The sequence below is a fragment of the Ochlerotatus camptorhynchus genome, unplaced genomic scaffold (genome assembly GCF_037179485.1).
Source record: "Ochlerotatus camptorhynchus isolate MF236.1 unplaced genomic scaffold, CSIRO-AGI_Acam_v1.1 ptg000094l, whole genome shotgun sequence".
In the NCBI taxonomy this organism is placed as follows: domain Eukaryota; kingdom Metazoa; phylum Arthropoda; class Insecta; order Diptera; family Culicidae; genus Ochlerotatus; species Ochlerotatus camptorhynchus.
In genome coordinates this window covers 4,422,976-4,450,275 of record NW_027040584.1, presented here as the reverse complement: position 1 = coordinate 4,450,275, position 27,300 = coordinate 4,422,976, and the positions used below count along the sequence as shown (strand labels likewise).

Here is a 27,300-nt window from a genome sequence, read left to right as displayed (position 1 = left end):
GGTAGCTCGGTACCTACCTCAAATAGGTACGCTACTCTACCCACCGATGTTGGAAATACCAACCCAGTCCCGGTGAAGTGGACGAAAAAGAGGAAGAAGAATCAAGGACAGTCCGATGGTACGAGCGGACGCGACGATGTTACCGCGACGAACGCCAGCGACATCGGTGATTTCGGCGACGCCGTCGAAACCGAGAATTCTGCCGGCCCGAGTGCGGTGAAAATCAAGCTTCCTCCACTGGTGGTGAAGCAAGTACCACTCAACACGCTGATTGGCGATCTCTCATCGCTGGGCGTTGCCGCTGAGTTTAAGCTCGGCAGGATCGGCACCAAGGTGATGCTGCGAACAAAAGCGGAGTACGAAGTGGCCGTGAAATATCTGAAGGATTCCAAGGCGGAATTCTTCACGCACGACATCCCCGGTGAGAAGCCCTTCAAGGTAGTCATCAGGGGTCTACCAAATTTCGACCCCAAGATGGTCGAAGCTGAAATCAACCGGTACAAGCTTGCCCCAATCGCTGTATTCCGAATGACAAGGAGAGACGAAAACGTGAAGACGTACCCGGATTGCCTCTTCCTGGTGCACTTCCAGAAAGGGACGGTGACTCTCAATGCGCTGCAAGCCATCCGATCGATCTACTCCATCATCGTACGATGGGAGCCATACCGTGGCGGCCATCGTGACGTAACGCAGTGCCAGCGGTGCCTCAATTTTGGTCACGGTACCCGCAACTGCAACATCAAGCCACGCTGCAGCAACTGCGCTCAAGAACACGCCACTTCCAACTGCCCTGCGGATGGAGCCGTGGCGTTAAAATGCGCCAACTGTGGTGGTGCACATCAAGGTTCCGACAGACAGTGCTCCAAACGCGAGGACTTCAAACGCATCCGAAAACAGGCGTCAAGCAACAATCAACCAGGACGCAAGAAGGACAAAACCCCAGCATTCAGGACGGAGGATTTTCCGCCTCTTCGTGCTCCCCAGCAAAGGCAAGCGAATTCGTGGGTGCAACCCGCCCCTCCTCAAGAAGCTTCCGGTGATTCTGCTGGCCAAAGCTCTCCATCCCCCCCTGGATTCTGGAGACAACCAACAACGCAAAACAACAACCCCGATCTGTTCTCAGCGGATGAACTGATGGAAATTTTCGTCAACATGTCCGGTGCTCTTCGTAAGTGCCGCAATAAGCCCGAACAGATCCAAGTGCTCGGTAAGTTCATCATCCAGTATGGCGTCTAAACCGCTAACTATCGTCACCTGGAATGCTTGCTCCGTAAGAGCAAAAAGGATTGAGCTTGCCGACTTCCTCCGCAAGCACAGCATCGACGTGGGCCTTCTAACCGAGACCCATCTAAAGTCCGGCGACAGCTTCTGGTTGCCTGACCACAATATTATCCGGCTTGATCGCACCAGCTCCAGGGGGGGTGGTGTTGCGGTCGTCGTCAAGAAAGGAATAAAATACCACACTCTGTCCCATATCCGCACCTCTATCCTCGAGGCCCTTTGTGTGGAGTTGGAGTCGTCGACTGGATACGTGCAGTTCATCGCCGTCTACTGCCCTCGACAGTGTGCCGCCAGCAGTGGACTAGCGGCTAAATTTAAGAAGGACCTGTCCACCATCACCCGTACCGGTTCCCGGTTCGTAGTAGGAGGAGATCTGAATGCTCGCCATGAGGCCTGGCGGAACTACCAGCAGAATCAGAACGGTCGTCTCCTGTTCGACCACTCACAGCATGGGCTGTACTCCGTTTGGTTTTCGGATGAACCAACATTCATCTCACCGGCGGGCAACCCATCGACGCTAGACCTGTTCCTGAAAAATATCGGCTTGTCCAAGCCGGTAGCCTTGAACGAACTCAGCTCCGACCACCAACCGGTGGTGTCTGAGCTGGGCTGCAACGTGGCTCCTGCTTCAAGCCTGCGCAAGGACTATCATCACGTAAACTGGGCCCAATTTGGACGCGTGGTAGACAGGCACATCATCGACAACCCGCCGCTTGACACCGTGGAGGACATCGACCGAGCGTTGGAGGGACTCCACCAAGCCATAACCGTGGCTGACGAGACGTGCGTCCGACGAGTTCCTGTGAGGGGTAAGTTTATTGCTATTGATTCCCACACCCAACTCTTAATTCGCCTGAGAAATGTTCGTAGACGCCAGTTTCAGAGGACTGGAGAAAGAGATGAACTAGCCTCAGGCTAAAAATCTCTAAAATAAAGAAAAAAAAAAAAAAAAAAAAAAGAGGACTGGAGATCAAGCGAGGAAACGTGAAATGGCCGATCTGAACAAGGAGATTGCTTCCAAAATGGTCTCACTCCGGAACGAAAGTTTCGGGCGGCTTGTCCAGAATCTGGACGACCGCTCCAGACCATTCTGGAAAGTTGCCAAGGTCTTAAAGACGCACCCTAAACCCATTCCGCCACTAAAAGATGAAAATGATGACGATCGGCTCATAATCACCCCTCAGGAGAAAGCAAATGCGATTGGTGAGCATATTGCCAAATCGCACATGCTTGGCTCCAACATCCAAAGTCCGCTCGAAGTTCAGGTTGAGCAATGCGTACTCAACCTTGATTCCTCCCCTTGTGCCATCCCTCCGGAGGATAGAATCACAGTGGAACAGATTTGCTCAGCGCTGAAATACACCAAAAACATGAAGGCCCCCGGGTTTGACGGAATATTCAACCTAGTGTTGAAAAATCTCAGCATGAAGGTTCACTCTCTGCTGGCTGCTGTCTTCAACAGATGCTTGGAACTGCACTACTTTCCAAGTATCTGGAAGACAGCGAAAATCATACCTATCCGCAAACCCGGGAAGGACCCAACGCTAGCTTCAAGCTACAGACCAATCAGCCTCCTTTCAGCGCTGAGCAAATTGTTCGAGAAACTCATTCTCAATTGTTTGCTCAAGTTTGTCGAGGAAAATAACATTCTCCTTCCGGAACAGTTTGGGTTCAGAAAGGGGCACTCCACCAATCACCAGCTAGTGCGGGTGATGAATAACATCCGAAGTAACAAAGCTGTATCCAAGTCCACAACCATGGCCTTGTTAGACGTTGAGAAAGCGTTTGATAATGTCTGGCACAATGGGCTTGTATACAAGCTTTGTAACTTCAACTTTCCATTACATCTGGTTAAAATCACCCGTAGCTACCTCCAGCAAAGGTTGTTTAAGGTATCGTTGAATGGTTGTCTTTCAGACACGTTTTCCATCCCAGCAGGAGTCCCGCAAGGCAGTCTGCTGGGCCCCTTGCTTTACAGCATTTACACATCCGACATTCCTCCCCTTGGAGACGGTTGCGTGTTTTTCCTGTTCGCAGATGATACCGCAATAGCCGTCAAAGGAAGGATGCCTCGCGAAATAACGAACAAACTTCAACGATGCCTTAGCGCCTTTGCTGATTATGCCACCACGTGGAAAATCAAAATCAATGCTTCCAAAACACAAACAATCATGTTCCTCCATCGACAATCACCCAAACTAAAACCGGCTCCCTCTTGTACTGTAATCATGGATGGCACAAGGGTTGAGTGGTCCGCCGAAGTAACCTATCTCGGGATGTTGTTTGACGAAAAGCTCCTATTCCGCTCGCATGTGGAGAAAACCGTATTCAAGTGTTCCGCTTTGGTTAGGAGTCTGTATCCGCTGATTTGCCGCAGATCCCGCCTCTCAAAGGTGAACAAACTGGCCGTCTACAAACAAATCATAGCACCTGCGATCCTCTACGCAGCTCCGGTGTGGGAATCATGTGCACAGACTCACAGGAACAAAATTCAGGTAGCTCAGAATAGAGTGCTGAGGATGGTTCTTGATCGTCCTTTCGACACTAGAATAACAAATTTACATGAAGAGGCAGGCATTACCAAAATAGATTCCAAAATTAACGAAATTAAGACTAAATTTGCACAAAAATGTAATTTATCAGTACATGCTTTGATAAGTAATTTGTATATAGTAGGTTAGGTGTACATAGTAGTTGTAGGTTAGTTGTAGTTGTACATATTAGTTATAAGTAGTCAACTTTTTCAAATTTAAAACAAGCCAATCCCACCAAGGTGGTCATACTTAAAACAGGCCTGATAGGACTAGGAACTGTAAATAATAATTAAAATCTCAAATGTACTAAAGTTGAAAAGACGCATCTTTTTTTTTTTTTTGTTCAATAATTTATTTGATAAGGCTCAACCGAATTAACTTAACAGAGCCGAGGATTCTTGGTCACTATACAATACATCTTAAAACTATAGTCAAAAGGTACAACACAATAAACACTTTATCTTCCGCTATCCAAAAAGCCTCCTCCATCAGAACTGGAGCCGCTTCCAGTGGTTGCATTATATGGCAGTTACGCCATCGTGGGGCAAAGCGCTTCCATTGCAGCAATGGACGCAAAACGTGGTCAACACTCACACACTCATCTCGAAACGGTTGCTTTCCAAAATCGACGACGCATCGACCGAAAGAACTGCTGATGAAGAACAATGAGGAGGACCACACAATGGTTGCTGCCGAGAAAACAGACGATCGCGTGGCACACATCGAGAGTGGCCTGCTTTTGTCGACAGCCGAGTGAACACTGAAAAGACGCATCTGTGTCACTTGAAAATTCATACATGTAAACCACACAATCACAAGAAATAAAGATCATTTAAATGGAAAAAATGGTATCAGCTCATTTTCGCTTCGGACGGCGTGGTCAGCAATAGCAGCAGTAGGTCGTGGCAAAGGAGGAGCCAATCGTCATCGCAAATTCTTCGAGATAACCACCATCCGTCGTCTGGCTCGCCGTGGCAGTGTCTGACGTATCTCCGGTCTGATCTACGAGGTGTGCTGAAGGTGTTCATGGAAAATGAGGTCCGTGATGCTGTCACCTACTCTAAACACGCCAAGCGTAAGTGGCCATGCATGTCCTCTTCAATAAAACGGCCCTTTTCAGGGCCATCAAGCTTACATCACTAAAGAGTTGGAATAGAATTTATCTGTGCTTGTTTGTCTATATTCAGAACCACAAGCCCCCAACGACCACACAAACTTGGAAGCAGGGGTGCAATTGATTTGGATTGATTCTCGTAATCAACTTTCTTTTTGAAAAAGATTACTACAAATTTGGATCGCCTACAATTCAAAAACGGAAAGAGTCGAGATAATAGATATATCTGGCATAACCTTTGATAACGACACAAAAGCATTTGTAAACAAACCTTCTAAGGCCCTTTACACGTGAACCAAAGTACGCCCACGCAAACCAACAACATCATCGCATAGGGGCAACTATCACCTTTCCGAAAGTGGTATTGGTTTGCGTGGGCGTACTTTAGTTCGCGTGTAAAGGGCCTTAGAATGTTTGTTTACAAATGCTTTTGTGCCGTTATCAAATGTTATGCCTGATTTGATCAATTAAAAGAACTTAATGCTCTTCACATTTATTCCGTCCACTAGCGGTCCTACGTCAAGCTTCCGTTCGTGCCCCTAGGCACAGACCCTTCTACTTTTTACTAATATTCTTCGACAAAAAACTTGCTCAAATACTCGGATGTAAACAATGTAACGAACAAACGAACCTGCATGAACTGCTGAAGGAAGAATGCAAACAAACTTTATAAGAGTCATGTGGGTACACACAAAAAATAATCATTTCTAAAATTAAAAAAACCATTGGTCAAATTAAAAGTTTTCGTTGGTTCTTTTTGGTAGAAAGTCCGAAGCATTCAGAATAAAAATGTGTAGCCTGTCAAATCAAAAGTTAAGCCCCTCGTTAATTTTAAAAGTTGAAGCTTTCGAATCAAATTGTAGAACTGTCAAATGAAAAACCAATGCTTTTAAAATAAAGTACAAAATGTTTCAAATAAAAAAGGTTTTTTTTTATCATGACAATAAATGTTTTATCTCAAATTTGAAATATTATCAGGTTAATAGTTTTCAAGATTAAAGACAAATACCCTTACTCATATTTGTACCATTTATAAAAATTGTCTTTATTCATATACTTTGTATAGAAAATGAAAATACATCATTGTTTTTGAGACCAGTGCAGATTTCGTCTGAGTCCTAGGATTCAAATGCCATCAACACCGATGAAAGAACACCACCTGCCACTGGAAACGACCACCACCCGAACTAGATCACTAACGGTCCAGGATAATTCATACATCATTGTGTTGTTGTTCAGCCGCTCTACATCCACATACCATCGGCTGTCAGATTCCGGAATGATGGGTTTGGTGCAATGTTACGGGGTTTTTTGCGCAGATTGTATTTTCTTCCAAGAGAGACGCTTTACACTGTTACGGGATTTGTTGGCCGATGATGACAGTGATGTATACGGTGACAAACAGGAACCACCCGACGGAAACGCTTGTTTGCCAAGAGTTAGCGGGCTGATCAATGTAGCTACAATGTAAAAATAAATTTAATCGATCCTAAGAAAAACAAAAATCCAACTCACCTATCATTCGCTGTTGTAGCGGTGGAATCACAATCAAGTACCACTGTACTACCTTCACCGGAGGTATCCCGACCAACCATTTCGTTAAATTTCTTTAATTTTCGATATATCGATCTTCAAAGACATTCATATGAAAAATCGATAGCGATCGTCACCATTTAATGAATAAATGTAAAGATACTAAAAGCCTGACCGTGAATCATTTATAAATATCTTTATCAAAATGTTGCTACTAATCGTTACCTATGTAAAAATATCGATTCGTGTTGCCAGATCAAAATATCGATTTCTCTTGTCAGATCAAAATAACAATACACGTACTGATATTTTTGGGATTTTTTTATCTACATAATTGCTAGGTTTCGATCCCGTGCCACCTAGGGTGTACTAATTTCTTTGTTGGTAGCTAATCCTCGGGTCTACAGCTGCTGTTGATGAGCTTCTTAACGACTGGCAATCACACTCTAGTATATGGTGTTTTGAAATTTATGTACATCTTTTCAAGCATGAATTCAAAATTTATTTGTCATATCCATAACCAAAGTATCAAGTTCCCTCATTCGGTTCAAAATGCCGAGAATTCTACCACGCTTAATATCGCTGATTCTTAAGAAATGGCCGAGAGCGTATCGACGTAAACTTAAAGAACTATTATCTACAATGGCAAACATTTTTATCATCGTGGCCATCGATCAGTCTTCCCGTTCATTTTCCAGCAGATCATGCTTCTCTCGATGAAGAATGACAATCTTTATTGTTCTTTGCCAAAGTTCAACGTTACGATGGTATCAGTATTCAAATATTTTTAGATGAATATTTATAAAGAAAACTTTAGTCCTTGTGACACATCGAAATTAGAAGAAATTTAGTATGGCATCTTTATAGATTACTGTCATGCGACCGATAAAGAAATTATCTTAAATATAAGTATCGAACAGTAAAGATTTTTAAATATATTCATCGAAATCAAAGAAACTTGAAAGTAACGAATTACCGACATTAATCTTTATTTTTGTGCAAAGAACTTTGGAGAAGTTTCACGAATGGTTGGTCGGGATCTATCAAATACTGATTCCACGCATTTGATTTCCGTAGAACGATTTGTTTTCCTCGTCTCGCCAACTCAAATTTGGCGGTAAATTAAGTGGAGTTCAGTGCTGCCAAAAACTTTACTATGAAGAGGTATTTTTGATAGCTGAACAACTTTTATTTTAAAAAATGTACTTTTAAAATTACAAGTCAGAAATGAAAGAAACACTTTCAAACCAAAGATATAACTTTCATTTTGAAAATTTTCACAGTTCAAACTATTAAATTTAGAAAACTTTTATTTTGAAATTGCATTAATTTTAATAGCAACAATTTTTGTTATTTGTGTGTAGGTGCACTCCCAACACCATGTACACGTTATTTATGGAGCAAAGGGTGAACTTTCGACAGCATGTATATGCAAATTGTGAGCAGTGCATTAGCAATACAATTTGTGATATCGGAAAATTTTCAAGTTGTTTCCTGCTGACTTGCAAAACAAAAACGGCTGTGTTCGCAGTACCCAGTTCCAATAGAACAAAGCGGTGCATTTTGACGATTCGATTGGAACAACTTTTGACAGACGTCCATACTTTTACTGTAGGGCTTTACAGGAGGAAGGTAAAGAAGACCTTCAAATGTTGCTGTATTCGTAAGAGCATCCGTACCAGTCGTTGCCATTTGGGGCACTATTTTACTTATAGGCACAGCGTTTCCATGCTGGCTTAATCACTCCTCTCCACACCGGTCGTTGCTATCAGAGTCATAATTTAAGTTACCGTTTTCCACACCGGCAAAACAAACTTTTGACGTTTATTCAAAATAGCAACTGTCTGATGCGTTGCTACCGGGTTGCTAAATTTATGAACCCCTCTACTTCCCATGGTGCGGATTGCTATTTCCCCCACCTGAACAACCCCCGGTACGCAAGTAGCGTTATGGTAGAGGTTGGTAAATGTGTCTTATTTACTCATTGGTACGGTTGCTCTAAATATCGGAAACGCAAATAGTGACGTCATTGTACACAGATAAAATTTCAAAGATTGTTTTTATCTGAGTGGTGCGGAGAAACACGAAATGGTTGTCAAAAAGAATCCAACGATCTAGAGCTGCTAAAAGTGATACTTTTCTCATACAACCCCCGTCGGCAGAGAAAGTATTGTGGTCAATGTTGAAAATATTGTCATTTCGGCATTTTTTTACTAGTATTCTTCAACAAAAAACTTGCTCAAATAGTCAGATGTAAACAATGTAACGAACGAACGAACCTGCACGAACTGCTGAAGGAAGAATGCAAACAAACTTTATAAGAGTCATGTGGGTAGGTGCACTCCCAACACCATGTACACGTTATTTATGAAGCAAAGGGTGAACTTTCGACAGCATGTATATGCAAATTGTGAGCAGTGCATTAGCAAAACAATTTGTGATATCGGAAAATTTTCAAGTTGTTTCCTGCTGACTTGCAAAACAAAAACGGCTGTGTTCGCAGTACCCAGGTTTTTATGTGTCCCACACATGAATTTTTGCAATGTGATCAACAAATGATATCTATGTGTCAGACACATACTTAATATGTGTACACATAAAAGCCATGTGTAACCACACATACTATTCATTTGACTCATAAATTTCATGTGTGCTTCTGAGTGGATTCTGTTTATGTGTGGTCACATGAAAATCATGTGGAATTTCACGTGGAAATTCGTCAATAAAAATGTGTGGAATTGTATTAGTGTAGGGAGCGATGCTGATGATGACGTTGTGGCTTATTACGGATGTCACTTCACGATGAAAACTTGTCACTTGTCGTCACGGTGAAGTGATTTCCATTTGATTTGTACGGTAATCACGGCTCTTATTCTGAGTATCACTTCCTTATCACCGTGTACACAGCAAAAAAAATGTAATATCGATCAATGTAATTCAAGCTGATGTATGAAAATAATGATGTAATAGCAAAAAGCAGATACAATATTACATCAATGGATGTTATTTTGTTCGCAAAATCGATGTACATCGTACAACGTTATATTACACAACCGATGGTTGCAGCAGTTTGGATGTAATATTCAAAAACTTTTTTTTTTTCTGTGTAATAAGGCCCGTTATGTTCGTTAAATTTACCACGCATTTTGTGGTGAGAGTAAAACCTTAATTCCATCTGTATCTAGAATTTACCTCACGATAGATTTTTCTGCGTGGTGAAGTGACATCCGTAACCGTAATAAGCCCCGACAATCACTTCACCGGGAGTGATAAGTGGTCACTTCGCTTCGTTTTCACCGTGAAGTCACACTCGTAATAAGGGGCAAGAATGGACTACATGCATCAGTCAGGAGTTAAATTAAAAATCTTTTGAATGTGTATAAGCCACATGATAGGCCCTTTCAAAAATCAAATCGATTGCGTAAAGTGAAAGTAGGTAAAATTCACCCTCTACACTTCCTGTTTCCGATTTAGCGTGCAAAATTCAATCAGCTGATGATGACATTGACAGTAGTCCGAGACGTAAACAAAATTTTATTTCGTCGGTGTACACGCTAACTCCAAAGTACCCATTAATGAGTAAAATTTTACCCATTTCGAAGAAAAGTGGCTTAACTCATGAAATGAGTAAAACCGACTTTACTCATTAATGAGTATTCGACTAGTACGTCATGCAATGGGTATTTTTTACACTTTATGTTTTTTTTTTCAAATGAATAAATAGTACCCATTTATAACGTTCCATTATTAACAATAATAAATACGACAGAAGTCAACTTAAGATCAACAAAACTTTTTCTTTATTAGAATAAAGAAACATTAGCACATTAAACACTCCCTAGAACACTCCGAAGCATTAAAAAAAACCTCAACCGCTAGTGCTGAGATGGTTCCACAGCCCAAATATCATCGCCTGCTGCGGAAATAGAAGGGATTTTTTGGAAAACTCGTGCGTCCTACTTTTCCCTGCACTTGCTCTACTTCGGTTTTGGCTTACTGGTGCACATCGGCTCGAAATCCGGCAAAATTATCTTGTAAATCTTTCCAGGGGTGACACCTTAGGATGGGGGCCCTCAAAGCTTTAAATGAACCGTACTGGAATAGGATTGCCTGGAACGATCGCAGAGCATTCGGAAACAGGACAAGCGAATTCTGTCAAATATCGTATACGAATAAATTTCAACGAAAAATATTCGTACTTTCCAGTTTTTTGGATTAAATGTTGCACTTCCGCACTGTGCTTTTATCTCGCTTCTGAAAATGGTGTCACTTTTGCATTGAATCACTAATGATTATTTCTAACCCATTTTAACTACAAGAAGCAAATTTTAAAAATGAATCAAAATTACCCGCTTTTCATTTTTTGAAAATACCCATTTTTTGACAGTTTGGAATGAATTCAAGAAATGAGTACAAAATACTCATTTAATGGGTACTCTCAAGTTAGCGTGTAAGCAAATGCAAGAGAGTAGCGTTTTTTGCGAAATTTCTACGAAAATTCGGTGATTTTGGTTTCAGTTTCCTCCACAATTCGATGAACTAGTTTCAAACTTTAACAATCTACTGAATAGCATAAAAAACAATCATGGTTTTCGTGACATTCGAGGTAAGTGAAATGTTCTGTTTGACGATGGATTCCATCCCTAATCCAGTTTCATTTTGCTCAGAACGAAAAGAACCTCCCGCTGAACGAGCTACTTCTCCCGTTCGATGAGGACGGTGTAAAACGGAAGCTTCCTGCTTTGGTAGGTGTTACCTTTATTGCATCATCAAAACAGTCTTAACATTATTTTTTTCAACAGCACGAAAAATGGATGGAGTCCCGCTGTTTCACCAAGTACGTTTCGTTCCCGATGAGGAATGGCCTGGTGGAGGAAGGTGCCGCACTCGATCAGTGGGTCAGCGAATCCGAGTGGTTCGTCAAGGACATGGAATGGCTACTGGGGCTGGAGCACTTTCGGTGAGTAATTTTCTTGTCGATGCGTCCCTGAGTGTTTCGATTTGCACCTCCCGAAGCCGATCGTCCCGATTGGTTAGTTGGAAGTTTGCTAGTAGATGAACCTGCCCAATTTTCACATTAATTTTACCCATCCTTTGGCCGAGGTATTGGCGAAGTCCTTTCCGGACCGTTGAAACGATCCGGGAGGTAGTCATTCGGATGAGGGAATAATTTCGGATCGCAATGCATGTTCGTACATGGGAATATGGACCAGAGTGCCCTTCCGGATGGGAATGTTGGTTTCTGGGACCATGTAGTATTTCGTGCATAGGTTACGGTATGTGAGGGTTGGAAACTTGCGTAAAATTTCATTTGCGCAGTTGTCCAAATATGTCATACCGACTAAAATGTCGTAGGTGAACTAACAGTCGTTGCGCTGAAGAGTTTCGTCGATCTCCCTCTATACTCTCTGTTGAATCTCAGATTTTTTGGCGATTTAATAAAGGCAAAAAGCAGTCGACGAGACACTGGCTTCCATTCCGGTCTGGAGAAAAGTGTATGCCATGCGAACGATCTCTGATATTTCAATGGATCCAGCTTCTTTCAGCTTCAGCATATACTAAACGATTTCTCGACGGGAAACGTTGTTGTTTTCCCGAAACTATACTGTCTGGCTCATGACGTCCGTTATGAAGTCTTCTACGTGTCGTTGAATAAGCCGAGTTCGGGCAGAAAACTGCCGATCCATCGAAGCATATTCTTCGCATTGGACTGCACGGAGCTGTGGACTATTTTGAAGAACGGGTCGTCCGGGGATCGTGTTCTTCGTCCATGTAGATTCCACGGTGCTGTAAATACTGAGCGTCCCGGCCCATGATGTGCCGTGTCAAGAGAGTACCAGGCGGAACAGAATGTAGAGTTCCACCAGGGGATGATGTTGACAAATGTTCTGAACTATTTGAGTCGGATTGAGAACACTTGCCGACCTTTCCACGCTGCCTTGATTGCAACTATCAGAACTCGGCGTGGTACAAATGACGCAACTGATAATTGTGCATTTCGCATCACAGCATCCCATTTAAGATTATGATCAGTGTCAATTACCTATATCAGGGTGTCCATCCAAATAAGTCACTAATTGTTTGAGGATTTTGTGACGACATCCCTACCTCCCGAGCAATCAGCATACCTACAATACCAACTTACCTTGCTGGCGCCAAATATCTGCCAGCGCAAAGCGAAGAGAAAACAAACAAAACACTTGTATTCGAACAGTTGAAATATAAACACGTTAAGACAAGTTTGTCTGCACATTTTATTTGTTACAACCGATAGGAAAATTCTGCCGTTCCGAAAAACGTGTTCTCGGGTTTCAATTTTTAGTCCAGGTTCGTCTCGACCTTTCGTTTCGGTTCGTACATAGTTTTTTGGTCCTTCGAACCGGATAATGGATCCGCCGGATATGCAAAAGTTTTTGTCGAAGCGAGAGGTTATGTTCGCGAAAATAAAGGGGGAGCTGTCCGTCGCGCAATCGCTTCACACCCGGAACCCATCGTACGGGGAAGTGCATGAACGTCGGGAGAAGCTCACCGAACTTGCAGCAAATTTCGAAGCCGTTCAAACGACGATTGAGGAGAACATTGCGAATCTGGAGGATGTGGCATCGGTGTTCAACCACCGGCTCCGATTTGATGAGGTCTATTTTCAAGTAAAAGACCTACACGGGTTACCTGGGAGAAAATGAAGACCAGATGTCCCAGCAAAGTGAAAGGAATGAGTCGTCTAGTGATCTGCGGGATGCAATCAAGACACTTTTGGAAACGCAGCAGGCAATGCTGGATCGACAAAACCAGCCACCGCAGCAGCCGGCAGCGGGCGGTCAGGTGTGGAATCAGGAACCCCAAGTGAATGTGAAGCTACCGCAACTAAACATTCCCATTTTCCGAGGAGAGCGAACGGCGTGGAATTCGCTTAAGGATTTGTTTGTCAGCACGATCCACAACAGGCAGGATCTGAAAGCTTCCGTCAAGATGCAGTATTTGTTTTCCTATTTGGACGGTGAAGCAAAGCGGATGGTGAATTCCTTCCCAATCAGCGACGCAAACTACAACGAAGCGTGGGAAACACTCGTGACGCACTACGATAAGAAAAAATACACGGTGTTTGCCCTCGTTCGTGAGTTCGTTGATCAGCCATCAACCACCAACGCAAGCGGATTGAAGAAACTGGTGGCTACTTCTGATGACACCATCCGACAGCTAAAAGCTCTTGGCAACGAGTACGAAACACGGGATCCTTGGCTCATCCATCTGCTGCTTGAGAAGGTGGACCGAGAGACACGCTCACTGTGGGCGCAGAAAATCATTGACGAAGAAAATCCGAAGTTCGCAGTTCCTGCAAAAACGCTGCGATGCTCTGGAAACTTGTTCGGCGTTTTATAGGAAGCTGGGAGAACCTGCGAAGAAGGAGTTTTCGAAGGCAACTGGAGCCGAGAAGAAGTTTCAAGCCTTTCATGCTGGTGCTGCACATGTGTCGTGTGCGAAGTGCAGCATGGATCACCCAACTTACCACTGCGAACAATTCAAGGCCATGGATGTGGCGGCGCGTAGGGAATTGGCACTTAAGTCGAAACTGTGCTTCAATTGCTTGCGTCCATCCCACACAGCGAACCGGTGTCAGTCGAAGTCGGTATGTCGCACTTCACAGTGCAACCAACGGCACCATACAATGCTATGCCAGCGGGAAGTCAAGAAACCGGATGAAAAGCAGGAAGATGGTCAAGGAAGTTCGCAACCGGAACCGGAATTGGAGGTCGCATCGATCTCTACCAACGTAGCGCAAACAGTGGCTGAAAACCACGGACCGTTTGCATTCGCACTGCTACCAACGATGGTGGCAAAACTTCGAGGAGGTGATGGGAAGCTACACGACGTAAGAATGCTAATTGATTGTGGTTCCCAGGCATCTCTCATCACGACAGCGTGTGCCAACCGCCTTGGGTTGAGGCGTAGCAACGCTTCTTTGGAGATCACTGGTGTCAGCGGTGAAGTCGTCGGTACCACTGCCAGCATTGTCACGCTGGTGATTTCATCGCGTTTCAACGAGGAAACTAAACTCACCACTCAAGCTTTTGTTCTTGGAAGGCTCACGGCAACCCTGCCGTGCCAGCGTTTCGACGTGGCAAGCATGCCATACTTGAAGGGTCTGCAACTGGCGGATCCCCACTTCAATCAACCAAGCTCGGTTGAGGTCATACTGGGATCGGATGTCTTCCTGTCCGTACTGCAAGCCGGCCAGGTCAAGGATCCAAACGGTATTCCTGTAGCACAACGTTCTATCTTCGGGTGGATGGTTGCAGGAAGAATCTCGAAGCAATGGTGTATGCACACACATCACTCGGCAATCAATCTTCACCAAGATTTCGACATCGATCGCACCCTGCGATTGTTCTGGGAAGATCAGGAGCTTCGTCAAGCTAAGCAATGGACAGAAAAGGAGCAAAGGGTCGTTGATCATTTTAACAAGACGCACACTCGCTCGAAAGATGGACGCTTTATCATTCGATTGCCAATGAACGATTCAAAGCAGCAACTTGGAGATTCGCTGACCGCAGCAGTCCGTAGGCTACGCGCAATGGAACGGAAGTTCGAGACCGACAGCAGCTTCAAGGAGAGATACGTTGCATTCATGCAAGAGTATCAGGATTTGGGCCATATGGAGCTGATTCCGGAAACAGAGATTCTGGTTAATTGCACGAACTCATATTATTTGCTGCATCATGGGGTCGTAAAGGAAGATAGCACCACGACCAAACTCCGAGTTGTGTTCGATGCATCATGTGCCACGACTTCTGGAGTCTCACTGAATGATTTGTTACTGGACGCCCCGAACATTAACACTGAGATATTCGATATCATGATGGAGTTCAGGTTCTTCGATGTGGTTTTTACGGCGGACGCAGTAAAAATGTACCGTCAAGTACTTACGCACCCTGACGATCGAGACTACCTACGTGTGGTATGGAGAAGTTCGCCGGACAAGCCGATACAACACTTCCGGCTTCGCACGGTGACATATGGACTCAAGAACTCTGGATTTCTGGCCATGGCGGCGCTCAAGACGGCAGCGGAAGAATACAAAGGGAAGTATCCTGAAGCAGCTGAACGGATCATGAAGAATACATACGTCGACGATCTTACATCGGGAGCAAATTGGAAGAAGAAGCCATTCGTTTGATCAAGGAGATCAACGAGATCATAGAGAGTGCTGGATTTACATTACGGAAATGGAGTTCCAATTCGGCGGCGGTTCTGAAGTCGCTACCTGAAGTCAGCATTACCGCAGTACAGATACAGTTTCCGGATGAACGCAATTCGGTGAAAGCCCTGGGAATTCATTGGATTCCGGACATAGACGTCTTCACACTCAAGGTAAATCTGCAGATTGATGGTCCCAATACGAAGCACCAGCTATTGTCGGATTCCGCCAGGCTGTTCGATCCATTCGGGTGGTTTGCGCCGGTCATCGTTCGAGCTAAAATTCTATTTCAACATTGCTGGTTGTACGACCTAAACTGGCCATTACCTCCTGTCGTTGAAGAAATGTGGGTCGATTTGAAGGCAAACCTACACTACCTGGAGAAGATCAGGATTCCAAGATGGGCAGCGAATTACGACAACCACATCGAATTACATGGCTTTTCTGACGCTTCTGAGGAGGCGTACTCAGCGGTCGTGTATCTCAGGTCCGTTGAATTACTCGCCAAGCTGCTGAAACAATTTGCTGAACCTCTCAAACGCTTCCAGGTAGACCGGTTCGCCTGGACGGATTCGATCATAGTCCTGCAATGGCTGGTAGGACATCCGCGTAAATGGAACACTTACGTGGCTAATAGAACATCTTCGATACTTGAGATTCTTCCACGTAAGCATTGGGATCATGTTGCATCGACTGAAAATCCGGTGGATTGTGCTTCCCTAGTCGATCATCCTCTGTGGTGGATAGGACCGAAGTGGAGGATTCCGCAACCTGGAAACGAAGTGTCTTGTCCGAAGAACACGATGAAGCTACTCTGGATGTACGTAAGCGATTCCAATTCCTAAACATTTCTGTTAGCATTCCAGTAACGACGTACGAAATCGAGAAGCAAATCCTCAATAGTCGATCGAGCTTCGACAGTTGGCGTGCGTGAAGCGGTTTATCTACAACCTGGGATCGAAGGCATCAACACGCTACGAGAAACGTCGTCGTCGCAGGACGCCAGGTTGCAGCTCGTCAGACTGGCACAGCACGAACACTACGAAGAAGTCAAATCGTTGGCAAAGGGGAGCGAAGTCCATCCGAAATCCAAGATCTGCGGCTTGTACCCATTCCTTGATGGTATCGGCACGATCAGGGTCGGTGGACGCCTGCAGCAATCGTCGTTTCCTTTCGAAGTCAAGCACCCAGTTATTCTCCCGAAGAACCACCGTCTTACGAGATTGCTGGTGGAAAAGATGCACCTACGGAACTGTCACGCGGGTTCCACACTCTTGACAGCAACAATCAATCAGACCTACTGGATCCAAGGCGGCCAACGTGTCATCAAGCAAGTGATCCGGAATTGCGTTAAGTGCTGCCGACAGAAAGCGAAGATGTCGCAGCAATTGATGGGAAGTCTACCAGCGGCGCGCGTAAAAGCATGTCGACCGTTTAACCATGTTGGAGTCGATTATGCCGGCTTGATGCTGGTAAGATGTAGCAAAAATCGCGGTGAACGTTGCTCGAAGGGATATATCGTCGTCTTTGTGTGCCTCTCGAGCAAGGCAGTTCACTTGGAAGTCGCAGGTGACCTGTCTACGGATACTTTCTTGGCAGCATTCAAGCGGATGATTGCTCGCCGAGGATACTGCAATGAAATCTGGTCGGACAACGACCGATACTTGAAGGAAATCTATGAAGTAACTGAAGCTCACAGCAAGAACACCGAACCGTTCTTCAGCAATCTTGGCATTCGTTGGAGGTTCAACCCGCCATCCAGTCCACATCAAGGTGGCATTTGGAAAACGAGAAGCTGACATTTGAGGAACTATCAACTGTACTCTGCCAAATAGAAGCGTGTCTCAACTCGAGACCTCTCTGTCCGATCTCCAGTTCGCCGGACAGTCTCGAAACCCTCACTTGGTTGGGCAACCGCTAAATTTACTGCCCGAACCTGATGACATGCACCTCAAGGTGAACCAGTTGGACCATTGGCAGAAAGTTCAAAGATATACCGTCGAGTTTTGGAACCGTTGGCGTGATGAGTACATCGCAACTCTGCAGCCACGAGGAAAGTGAAAAAACACTCGAGACTTGGTCACAAACGACAACACTCCGCCGTCCGCTTGGGAATTGGCCCAGGTATCCACAGTTCATCCCGATAAGCATGGCTTCCCAAGTAACAATTTCCAGTTGAAGAAACGCTTTCGTTTTGATTTTGTTCAGCTGCATGTTGAATAATAATTGCACAATGTGTTCACCACAACTTTTATAAAACCCTTGTTTACACTGGTTTGGAGAACCTATACAACTGCAACACAAAGGTGTTGTCTAACGTATTCAGTAAAACGTTTATCCAAAATCAATTTCTTGTTGAAGAAACGCTTCCATTGTGATTTTATTCAACTGCATGCTGAATAATAACTGTACAATTTGTTTATTACAACTTCTGTAAAACTCTTGTTTACACTGGTTTGGAGAACCTGTTCAACTACAGCATTATATGTATACGCGGTATAGGAGTAGAAGCAACTTTTATACAACGTTTATAGATACATATTTAAAGTCAAGCTTTATTGTTTTGGTGAAAGCTCTTATACAACGTTTGTAGACACTTCCTGACAGCTGCTTTGAAATTTAATAGAGAGTAAACCTGAGAGGCGTTTGTTGCACTCTTTTATGACTCCTAAATAATCACTGTACAGCAAGCTTTGAAAAGCGTTTATAGCACTTTTCAATGACTCCTTAACAACCGGATAGAAGCAACTTTTATACAACGTTTATAGATACATATTTAAAGTCAAGCTTTATTGTTTTGGTGAAAGCTCTTATACAACGTTTGTAGACACTTCCTGACAGCTGCTTTGAAATTTAGTAGAGAGGAAACCTGAGAGGCGTTTGTTGCACTCTTTTATGACTCCTAAATAATCACTGTACAGCAAGCGGTGAAAAGCGTTTATAGCACTTTTCAATGACTCCTTAACAACCGGATAGAAGCAACTTTTATACAACGTTTATAGATACATATTTAAACTAAAGCTTTATTGTTTTGGTGAAAGCTCTAATACAACGTTTGTAGACACCTCCTAGCAGCTGCTTCGAAATGTATTAGAGATTGAACCTGAGAGGCGTTTGTTACACTCTTTTATGACTCCTAAATAATCACTATACAGCAAGCGGTGAAAAGCGTTTATAGCACTTTTTAATGACTCCTTAATAACCGTTGTGTAAGTACTCACAATATTCACAGATTAAAATTAGTTTAACAATTGTCGTGGTACGCCAAAATAATTGCTTGTACAGTTTTTATTAATTTAATTTATTTGTGCACATTGAAAAAATATGTAATTATGCCATAATTCACATTCTGTGATCATGGAGGAAGTAATAACAAGCATCTGTTTAATCTTTGATTGATATTCTTTCAATTAATCTCTCTAATTATTAATTGAGAGAATTTATCTAGAAATGTTATCGTTGATTATATGATATATGTCTTAAATTAATGTTTGCATTTATTAATAACACCTATATATAATTTACCTCTACTCCACCGAAGGTTTCTCGAAGCAAGATTCGAACTCATGATCCCGGATTGCCAGCCGCTTCTGTTTCCATCTGCTCTATTCTTGAATACATATTTTGATCATATGAGAGAAGTATATCAAGCTCATCTTGAGTGACTTCTCTTGCAGTCGAATAATCATTGCCTTTTGGTTATATAAACATGCCTATCACTTGTGCTATTTTTAGCAACGAAATTGTGGTTGGTCGAACGTAAACAATCATTTAAAAGTGCTCCAAGCAGCTTTTGAAGCTTCTAACCAAAAAGGCAATACAACTACATTCTTGTTCAACTCTGGAAGCTATTATTCAACGTTTGATCAACTCAGGTGTTGTATAAGAGCTCCCAATGGTTTGTTTTGATGCGTTTATTCCACATCCTATATGGCTCCTGTCAAACAGTTTAACCGAACGTAAACAATAATTTAAGAGTGCTCCAAGCAGCTTTTGAAGCTTCTAACCAAAAAGGCAATACAACTACATTCTTGTTCAACTCTGGAAGCTATTATTCAACGTTTGATCAACTCAGGTGTTGTATAAGAGCTCCCAATGGTTTGTTTTGATGTGTTTATTCCACATCCTATATGGCTCCTGTCAAACAGTTTAACCGAACGTAAACAATCATTTAAGAGTGCTCCAAGCAGCTTTTGAAGCTTCTAACCAAAAAGGCAATACAACTACATTCTTGTTCAACTCTGGAAGCTATTATTCAACGTTTGATCAACTCAGGTGTTTTATAAGAGCTCCCAATGGTTTGTTTTGATGCGTTTATTCCACATCCTATATGGCTCCTGTCAAACAGTTTAACCGAACGTAAACAATCATTTAAGAGTGCTCCAAGCAGCTTTTGAAGCTTCTAACCAAAAAGGCAATACAACTACATTCTTGTTCAACTCTGGAAGCTATTATTCAACGTTTGATCAACTCAGGTGTTTTATAAGAGCTCCCAATGGTTTGTTTTGATGCGTTTATTTCACATCCTATATGGCTCCTGTCAAACAGTTTAACCGAACGTAAACAATCATTTAAGTGTGCTCCAAGCAGTTTTTGAAGCTTTTAACCAAATGGCAATACAACTACATGCTTGTACAACTATGGAAGCTATTATTCAACGTTTGATCAACTCAGGTGTTGTATAAGAGCTCCCAATGGTTTGTTTTGATGTGTTTATTCCACATCCTATATGGCTCCTGTCAAACAGTTTAACCGAACGTAAACAATCATTTAAGAGTGCTTCAAGCAGCTTTTGAAGCTTCTAACCAAAAAGGCAATACAACTACATTCTTGTACAACTCTGGAAGCTATTATTCAACGTTTGATCAACTCAGGTGTTGTATAAGAGCTCCCAATGGTTTGTTTTGATGCGTTTATTCCACATCCTATATGGCTCCTGTCAAACAGTTTAACCGAACGTAAACAATCATTTAAGAGTGCTCCAAGCAGCTTTTGAAGCTTCTAACCAAAAAGGCAATACAACTACATTCTTGTTCAACTCTGGAAGCTATTATTCAACGTTTGATCAACTCAGGTGTTTTATAAGAGCTCCCAATGGTTTGTTTTGATGTGTTTATTCCACATCCTATATGGCTCCTGTCAAACAGTTTAACCGAACGTAAACAATCATTTAAGAGTGCTCCAAGCAGCTTTTGAAGCTTCTAACCAAAAAGGCAATGCAACTACATTCTTGTTCAACTCTGGAAGCTATTATTCAACGTTTGATCAACTCAGGTGTTTTATAAGAGCTCCCAATGGTTTGTTTTGATGCGTTTATTCCACATCCTATATGGCTCCTGTCAAACAGTTTAACCGAACGTAAACAATCATTTAAGAGTGCTCCAAGCAGCTTTTGAAGCTTCTAACCAAAAAGGCAATACAACTACATTCTTGTTCAACTCTGGAAGCTATTATTCAACGTTTGATCAACTCAGGTGTTTTATAAGAGCTCCCAATGGTTTGTTTTGATGCGTTTATTCCACATCCTATATGGCTCCTGTCAAACAGTTTAACCGAACGTAAACAATCATTTAAGAGTGCTCCAAGCAGCTTTTGAAGCTTCTAACCAAAAAGGCAATACAACTACATTCTTGTTCAACTCTGGAAGCTATTATTCAACGTTTGATCAACTCAGGTGTTTTATAAGAGCTCCCAATGGTTTGTTTTGATGCGTTTATTTCACATCCTATATGGCTCCTGTCAAACAGTTTAACCGAACGTAAACAATCATTTAAGTGTGCTCCAAGCAGTTTTTGAAGCTTTTAACCAAATGGCAATACAACTACATGCTTGTACAACTATGGAAGCTATTATTCAACGTTTGATCAACTCAGGTGTTGTATAAGAGCTCCCAATGGTTTGTTTTGATGTGTTTATTCCACATCCTATATGGCTCCTGTCAAACAGTTTAACCGAACGTAAACAATCATTTAAGAGTGCTCCAAGCAGCTTTTGAAGCTTCTAACCAAAAAGGCAATACAACTACATTCTTGTTCAACTCTGGAAGCTATTATTCAACGTTTGATCAACTCAGGTGTTTTATAAGAGCTCCCAATGGTTTGTTTTGATGCGTTTATTCCACATCCTATATGGCTCCTGTCAAACAGTTTAACCGAACGTAAACAATCATTTAAGAGTGCTCCAAGCAGCTTTTGAAGCTTCTAACCAAAAAGGCAATACAACTACATTCTTGTTCAACTCTGGAAGCTATTATTCAACGTTTGATCAACTCAGGTGTTTTATAAGAGCTCCCAATGGTTTGTTTTGATGCGTTTATTCCACATCCTATATGGCTCCTGTCAAACAGTTTAACCGAACGTAAACAATCATTTAAGAGTGCTCCAAGCAGCTTTTGAAGCTTCTAACCAAAAAGGCAATACAACTACATTCTTGTTCAACTCTGGAAGCTATTATTCAACGTTTGATCAACTCAGGTGTTTTATAAGAGCTCCCAATGGTTTGTTTTGATGCGTTTATTCCACATCCTATATGGCTCCTGTCAAACAGTTTAACCGAACGTAAACAATCATTTAAGAGTGCTCCAAGCAGCTTTTGAAGCTTCTAACCAAAAAGGCAATACAACTACATTCTTGTTCAACTCTGGAAGCTATTATTCAACGTTTGATCAACTCAGGTGTTGTATAAGAGCTCCCAATGGTTTGTTTTTATGCGTTTATTCCACGTTCTGTATAGCTCTTGTGAATCAGTTTAACTAAGGTGCTATAAAAGTTATCGTAGGTCTTATAAAGCATATAGTTAAACCGAACGTAAACAATCATTTAAGAGTGCTCCAACAGCTTTTAAAACTTTTAATCAAATGGCAATACAACTACATTCTTGTTCAACTCTGGAAGCTATTATTCAACGTTTGATCAACTCAGGTGTTTTATAAGAGCTCTCAATTGTTTGTTGGGTTAGTTCGCACTGTCACGTTGCGTCGAGATAAATCGCAATACCAGCGCCCAGTGCAGAAACTGTGTCCACTTCCGGATTGAGGAATTACCTCAAGGCGGGGGAGGATGATTGAGGATTTTGTGACGACATCCCTACCTCCCGAGTAATCAGCGTACCTACAATACCAAATGTCTGCGCATTCTATTTGTTGCAACCGATAGAAAATTCCGCCGTTCCGAAAAACGTGTTCTCGGGTTTCAATTTTAGTCCAGGTTCGTCTCGACCTTTCGTTTCGGTTAGTACATTCCAATTAAAACAGTTCAAAGCTAAATTTGATGTGTCACGGATCGTAAAAAATTAACAGAGAATACAGCAATAAACAACTGCACTAGCAACCGGTTATGCCATCGTAGTAGGCAAGATTTGAAAAACTTAAAAACACTTAAGAGATATTTGAAAATATTTAATTAATATTAGAACTAAAGTTTAGAGTGGGATGCCCCTTGTATAAGAATGTTTATTTATTTATATATTTAATTGATTCCACCAACAGGCTGAAGCCCTAATGATTTGAAAATACACAATTGGGTTCATTAGAAGTACCAGCTTTAGTCATATTATGTTATTTCAAACATTCTAATGTTCGACCGTAACCTCTTTACGTCGGCTCTACCCGCGGCAACTAATCCTCAAATTGATTCCATCCACCGGCGTAGGGACGAAGTTATTCGTATCCATTACCAACTCCGGTTCATCGTGACCAAACAGCGCGAAATCGAACTTGGACAACAGCAGCGACAGTCCCACCTTGGTCTGTATCTTGCCCATTCGCAGCCCGATGCAGATGCGCGGTCCATCGCCGAACGGCGCATATGGTTTGTTCTTCACGTCTGGATCCTGGAAGCGCTCCGGATCAAAACGCATGGGATCCGGATAGTACTGCGGATCGTGCTGCATTGCACCGATCTGAAGCACTAATGCCGTTCCCTTTTCGATTACGAAGTCCGAATCGGGGACCTTGTAGTCTTTGGTGCATTCTCGGTTCAACACCGGCAGAGGCGGGTACTTCCGCAGGGTTTCATCAATGCAGCATTCCAAGTACTGCATTTCAATTATGCCTTCGTAGGTCAACTTGCCTCCGTGACGGTCCAACGCGGAATCGACTTCCTTTTGAACCTTGCGTTGAATCGAGGGATTCTTGGCCAGTTCGTACAGGCAGAAGGACATCGTCGTAGAAGATGTCTCGAATCCGGCTAGGAAGAATATGTGCGCTTGCGCTGCGACCTCCTCCAGCGAGAGGCTCTTGTACTTGCTGGTCGTATCTACATCCCACCGTTCGTCGATAGAAACGGTTCCCGTATTGCGAAGCTGTAGCAGCAGCTGCATCATGTCCTTGCGCGTGACGGCAGTCTTTTCCCGGAGTTCCAACGTCTCCCGCACAACGCTCAGGATGAACCGCTCCACATCGCCATCAACGGATTTAATCTTCAAGTATTTGTTCAGCTTCGGCACCATGAAATTAATCAGTCCACGCATGTTGTTACGGAAGTTTGGCTCGAATACCTAAAAATTGATAAGCCCACACCAGTATGTTAGATAACGATTCAACCACCTTATCTGAAGCACACCCACCTTACGCCCCATTTGACGAAACAGTTCGTTTGGGTTGTTAATCGAATCGATCTTAATACCGAATGCAATCGATGCGATATTGTCCGTGTTGTAGCGGGCCACAATCTCTCGGATCTCGACGACGTCCTCATTTTTGGCGTACGTCTGGACGTAGTCCTGCAGCACTATGCCCGTATCAACCAAGGTCTGGAACATACCCTTAAGTTTTCCACTGGTGAAGGTCGGTGTCAGCTTGGCACGAAGATGTTTCCATTTTTCGCCGGCCAGTGAAAACAGGTGTCCACTCAGCGGGTCGTTCACTTCATCCACGTATGAACCACGGTCATGGAAGTACTGAAAATCCCGAACCATGATGTCCTTGAGCAGCTGGGGATCGTTGACGAATAGTATAGGGCGCAGGAGGATGTATCCACCGAGCAGGCGCCATTGTTTGCTACGTTCGTAGAGGTTCTCGCAGGCCTTCGGGAAGGATGCCTTACCGAGGAAGACATCCGCTATGTTGCCAAACGGGGAGAACGGTGTCAGCTGTCGAACTCCTCGCCGCTTCCAATAGCCGAAGACGTAGTTTAGCAACGCAAAAGCGACCACGCAGAGTAGCGCCACTCCAATCGTTAGCGGTATCATTTTCGTACTGATTAACCCGACGACGGTTCTCAATTATAGTGAGTGAACTAAATTTAAATTTTGACTGATCATGATGGACTGTTTTCAATAGATAAGATTAGTTTACATCAGTCAGCAACGAAATGACTTTGCCGAAAAAGACTCGTTTTGACCTTGAACACTTTTTTTTCCGCGTCGTTTCAGATTCTGGTCCACGCTAGTCCACAACCCGGGTGCCATCGAAAGCGTCATCTCCTTCACCCAGAATGCCATCCCGTACTATCTGGTCGGAGTGGTCCGATCGTCTGCCAAGGTGTTCCCACTCTATTCAGCTGCGCATCGGTGCATTTTGCAAGTCATCTGTCGGATGATAACCCAGCGGGAATCGGACCGCTGTTGGGTCGGAAAAGAGTTTCTTGGGGAGCTATTGTACAAGCACTATCTGGTATCGATTCCGTTGCTGTTTGACCTGCTGCCGATCTACGGTCGAGACAACCGACAGGTGCTCAGTTTGATGCTGCAGACGATCTTCAAGCTGCAGCCCAAGTACCGGCAGGATCTCCGCGTCGGGTTGCAGTTTCTACAGAATGTAAGTATTTCTCAAAGTCCCATGGGGTTCCCTCAGTGTAACGAGAAGATTTCTTACCTTTCCAGACGTTCAAAACCATCCAGCATCGCATCGAAACGGACCGGATCGACGGCAACCTAGCCACCTGCAGTGCCCTCAACGACCTGGCCATCTACACCCTCGACTGCTGCAGCTGCCTGTCGCTCCTAATAGAACTTTACCCGGACATCCGGCCAATCTGTGCCGACATCGCTCTGGAGCAATCCATTTCCAACTTCTACGACAACACCATCGTACTGCTGTACAAGAACATCTTCGCCATGGACAACGAATCGCCGTACCTGGCCTACCTGAACTCGGCCCGGCTGGAGCTGCTGGCCACTTATCGTGCCGTCGTCAACCTTCAGCTAGAAACCATCCAGGAAAACCCGCAAGCGAGTCTCGTCCCGGCCGATAAGTTCCTCTGCGTGCTCACCGAAACGCTTTCGGATCCGATCTTCGTGCGGGACTACCAGCGCCACTATCCGGTGGAACGCGATCTGGACATCCTGAAGCAAGGCTGCCCAGGAGTGGACAGCTTCAAGTTGGACTTTGTCCAGAATGCCTACTGTAGCGGGATGGCAGGCGAGGAAGAAAACGGGCTCACCAACGGCCATGGCGATGGGGAGCTTCCTGAAGAGGACGAAAGCTTCGGGGAAGCTGCTGGCGGGGTAATGGAAGAACCGGAGGCTGGTCCTAGTCGGTCCACCGTGGAACCACTGACGCCGGAGCAGCAGATTGAGGCTAATGTGCGAAAGGTGTTGGATGTTTTACCGCATCTGGGCGATGGCTTTGTCCGGAAGATTTTGGTTAGGTACGACGATGTTGAACAGGCAATTGCAGCGGTCTTGGAAGGGAATCTTCCGCCGGATCTGGCTGACGCGGATCCTAGTGAGCCGTACATTCCTCCGGATAAGACGGATAATTTCTTCCTGGAGACGGGAATCGAACGGTTGAACATCTACGACGGCGATGAGCTGGATGTGATGGTTCACGATAAGATCAAGGGGGTAATTAAGAAGGGTAAGGGGATGCCAGGGCAGCCGAAGAATTTGAAGGAGATGCTGGACGACAAGAGTCACGTGAAGGAGATGAAGGGACGGTACCAGGAGTATTCGAACGTGTGCGATGAGTACGACGACGAGTACGATGATAGCTTCGATGCTATGGCGGACAGTGAATCCAAGACTGTACGTTTGTCGGCGCAGATGAGAAACGCGCTGGTGGACGAGCTGGACGATGAAGATGAGGAGGAGGAAGGCGACGAGGACGATGCGAAACAAGAGTCGGGTGGAAAGAAACCGCTTGATTTCTGCGTGAATCCCGAAACGATTCGGCAGAGAAATGAGGAAAGGCGACGGAGTAAGTATCAAGCTAGGGATGGTGGAGGAGGAGGACCGGCACCAAGTGGTGGTGGTCAAAACAGGGATGTCGTAGGTAAGGCTAAGGGACAGGGCCAGAACAAGGAGGTGCTGAACAATCGCAAGCACAAGAACGAGAACAAATCGAGCCGTGCCAATCACAACCGGAAGCAGGGGGCGACCTTCAAGAGGAATAAGGGAATGATTCCGTCCTAAGGTTGGTTTTGATCGCGAACGTCGGCTCATTAAATATCTTTCGAGCTAAATACCTACGTAGTGAATTTCAATTATTGGAACATGAATGAAAGCCACTTCTACGAGGATTGTCCTGTAAGTTCAGCCCTGGGTGAATTCAAACTCATAAAGCAACCAACGATACAGACAAAACGGTTGCTACGACTACCATGACAAACTCGGTCTGTACCATAGCTCGATCGGAGTGGTAGAAGGATAATGATGTATTGCTTGCCTGCTTTGTTGCAATACAAGACCAACAATTGAAAAAA

The 27,300-nt window shown here is 43.9% G+C and overlaps 2 protein-coding genes across 2 annotated transcripts; one reads left to right on the top strand and one right to left on the bottom strand.

Moving 5' to 3' along the window:
* The first annotated feature begins 10,920 nt into the window (after window positions 1-10,920).
* Window positions 10,921-27,028, top strand: LOC135698750 (activating signal cointegrator 1 complex subunit 2). Its single transcript, XM_065218877.1, has 5 exons — window positions 10,921-11,068; window positions 11,130-11,207; window positions 11,265-11,422; window positions 25,031-25,415; window positions 25,481-27,028. The coding sequence occupies exons 1-5, from the start codon at window positions 11,048-11,050 to the stop codon at window positions 27,008-27,010; spliced, it is 2,172 nt and encodes a 723-aa protein (XP_065074949.1). The 5' UTR covers window positions 10,921-11,047; the 3' UTR covers window positions 27,011-27,028.
* LOC135698772 (probable cytochrome P450 6d5) lies at window positions 23,236-24,853 on the bottom strand. The gene is made up of 2 exons (XM_065218906.1): window positions 24,224-24,853; window positions 23,236-24,154 (listed from the first exon to the last, which is right to left on the bottom strand). The coding sequence occupies exons 1-2, from the start codon at window positions 24,845-24,847 to the stop codon at window positions 23,261-23,263; spliced, it is 1,518 nt and encodes a 505-aa protein (XP_065074978.1). The 5' UTR covers window positions 24,848-24,853; the 3' UTR covers window positions 23,236-23,260.
* Window positions 27,029-27,300: the final 272 nt, after the last annotated feature.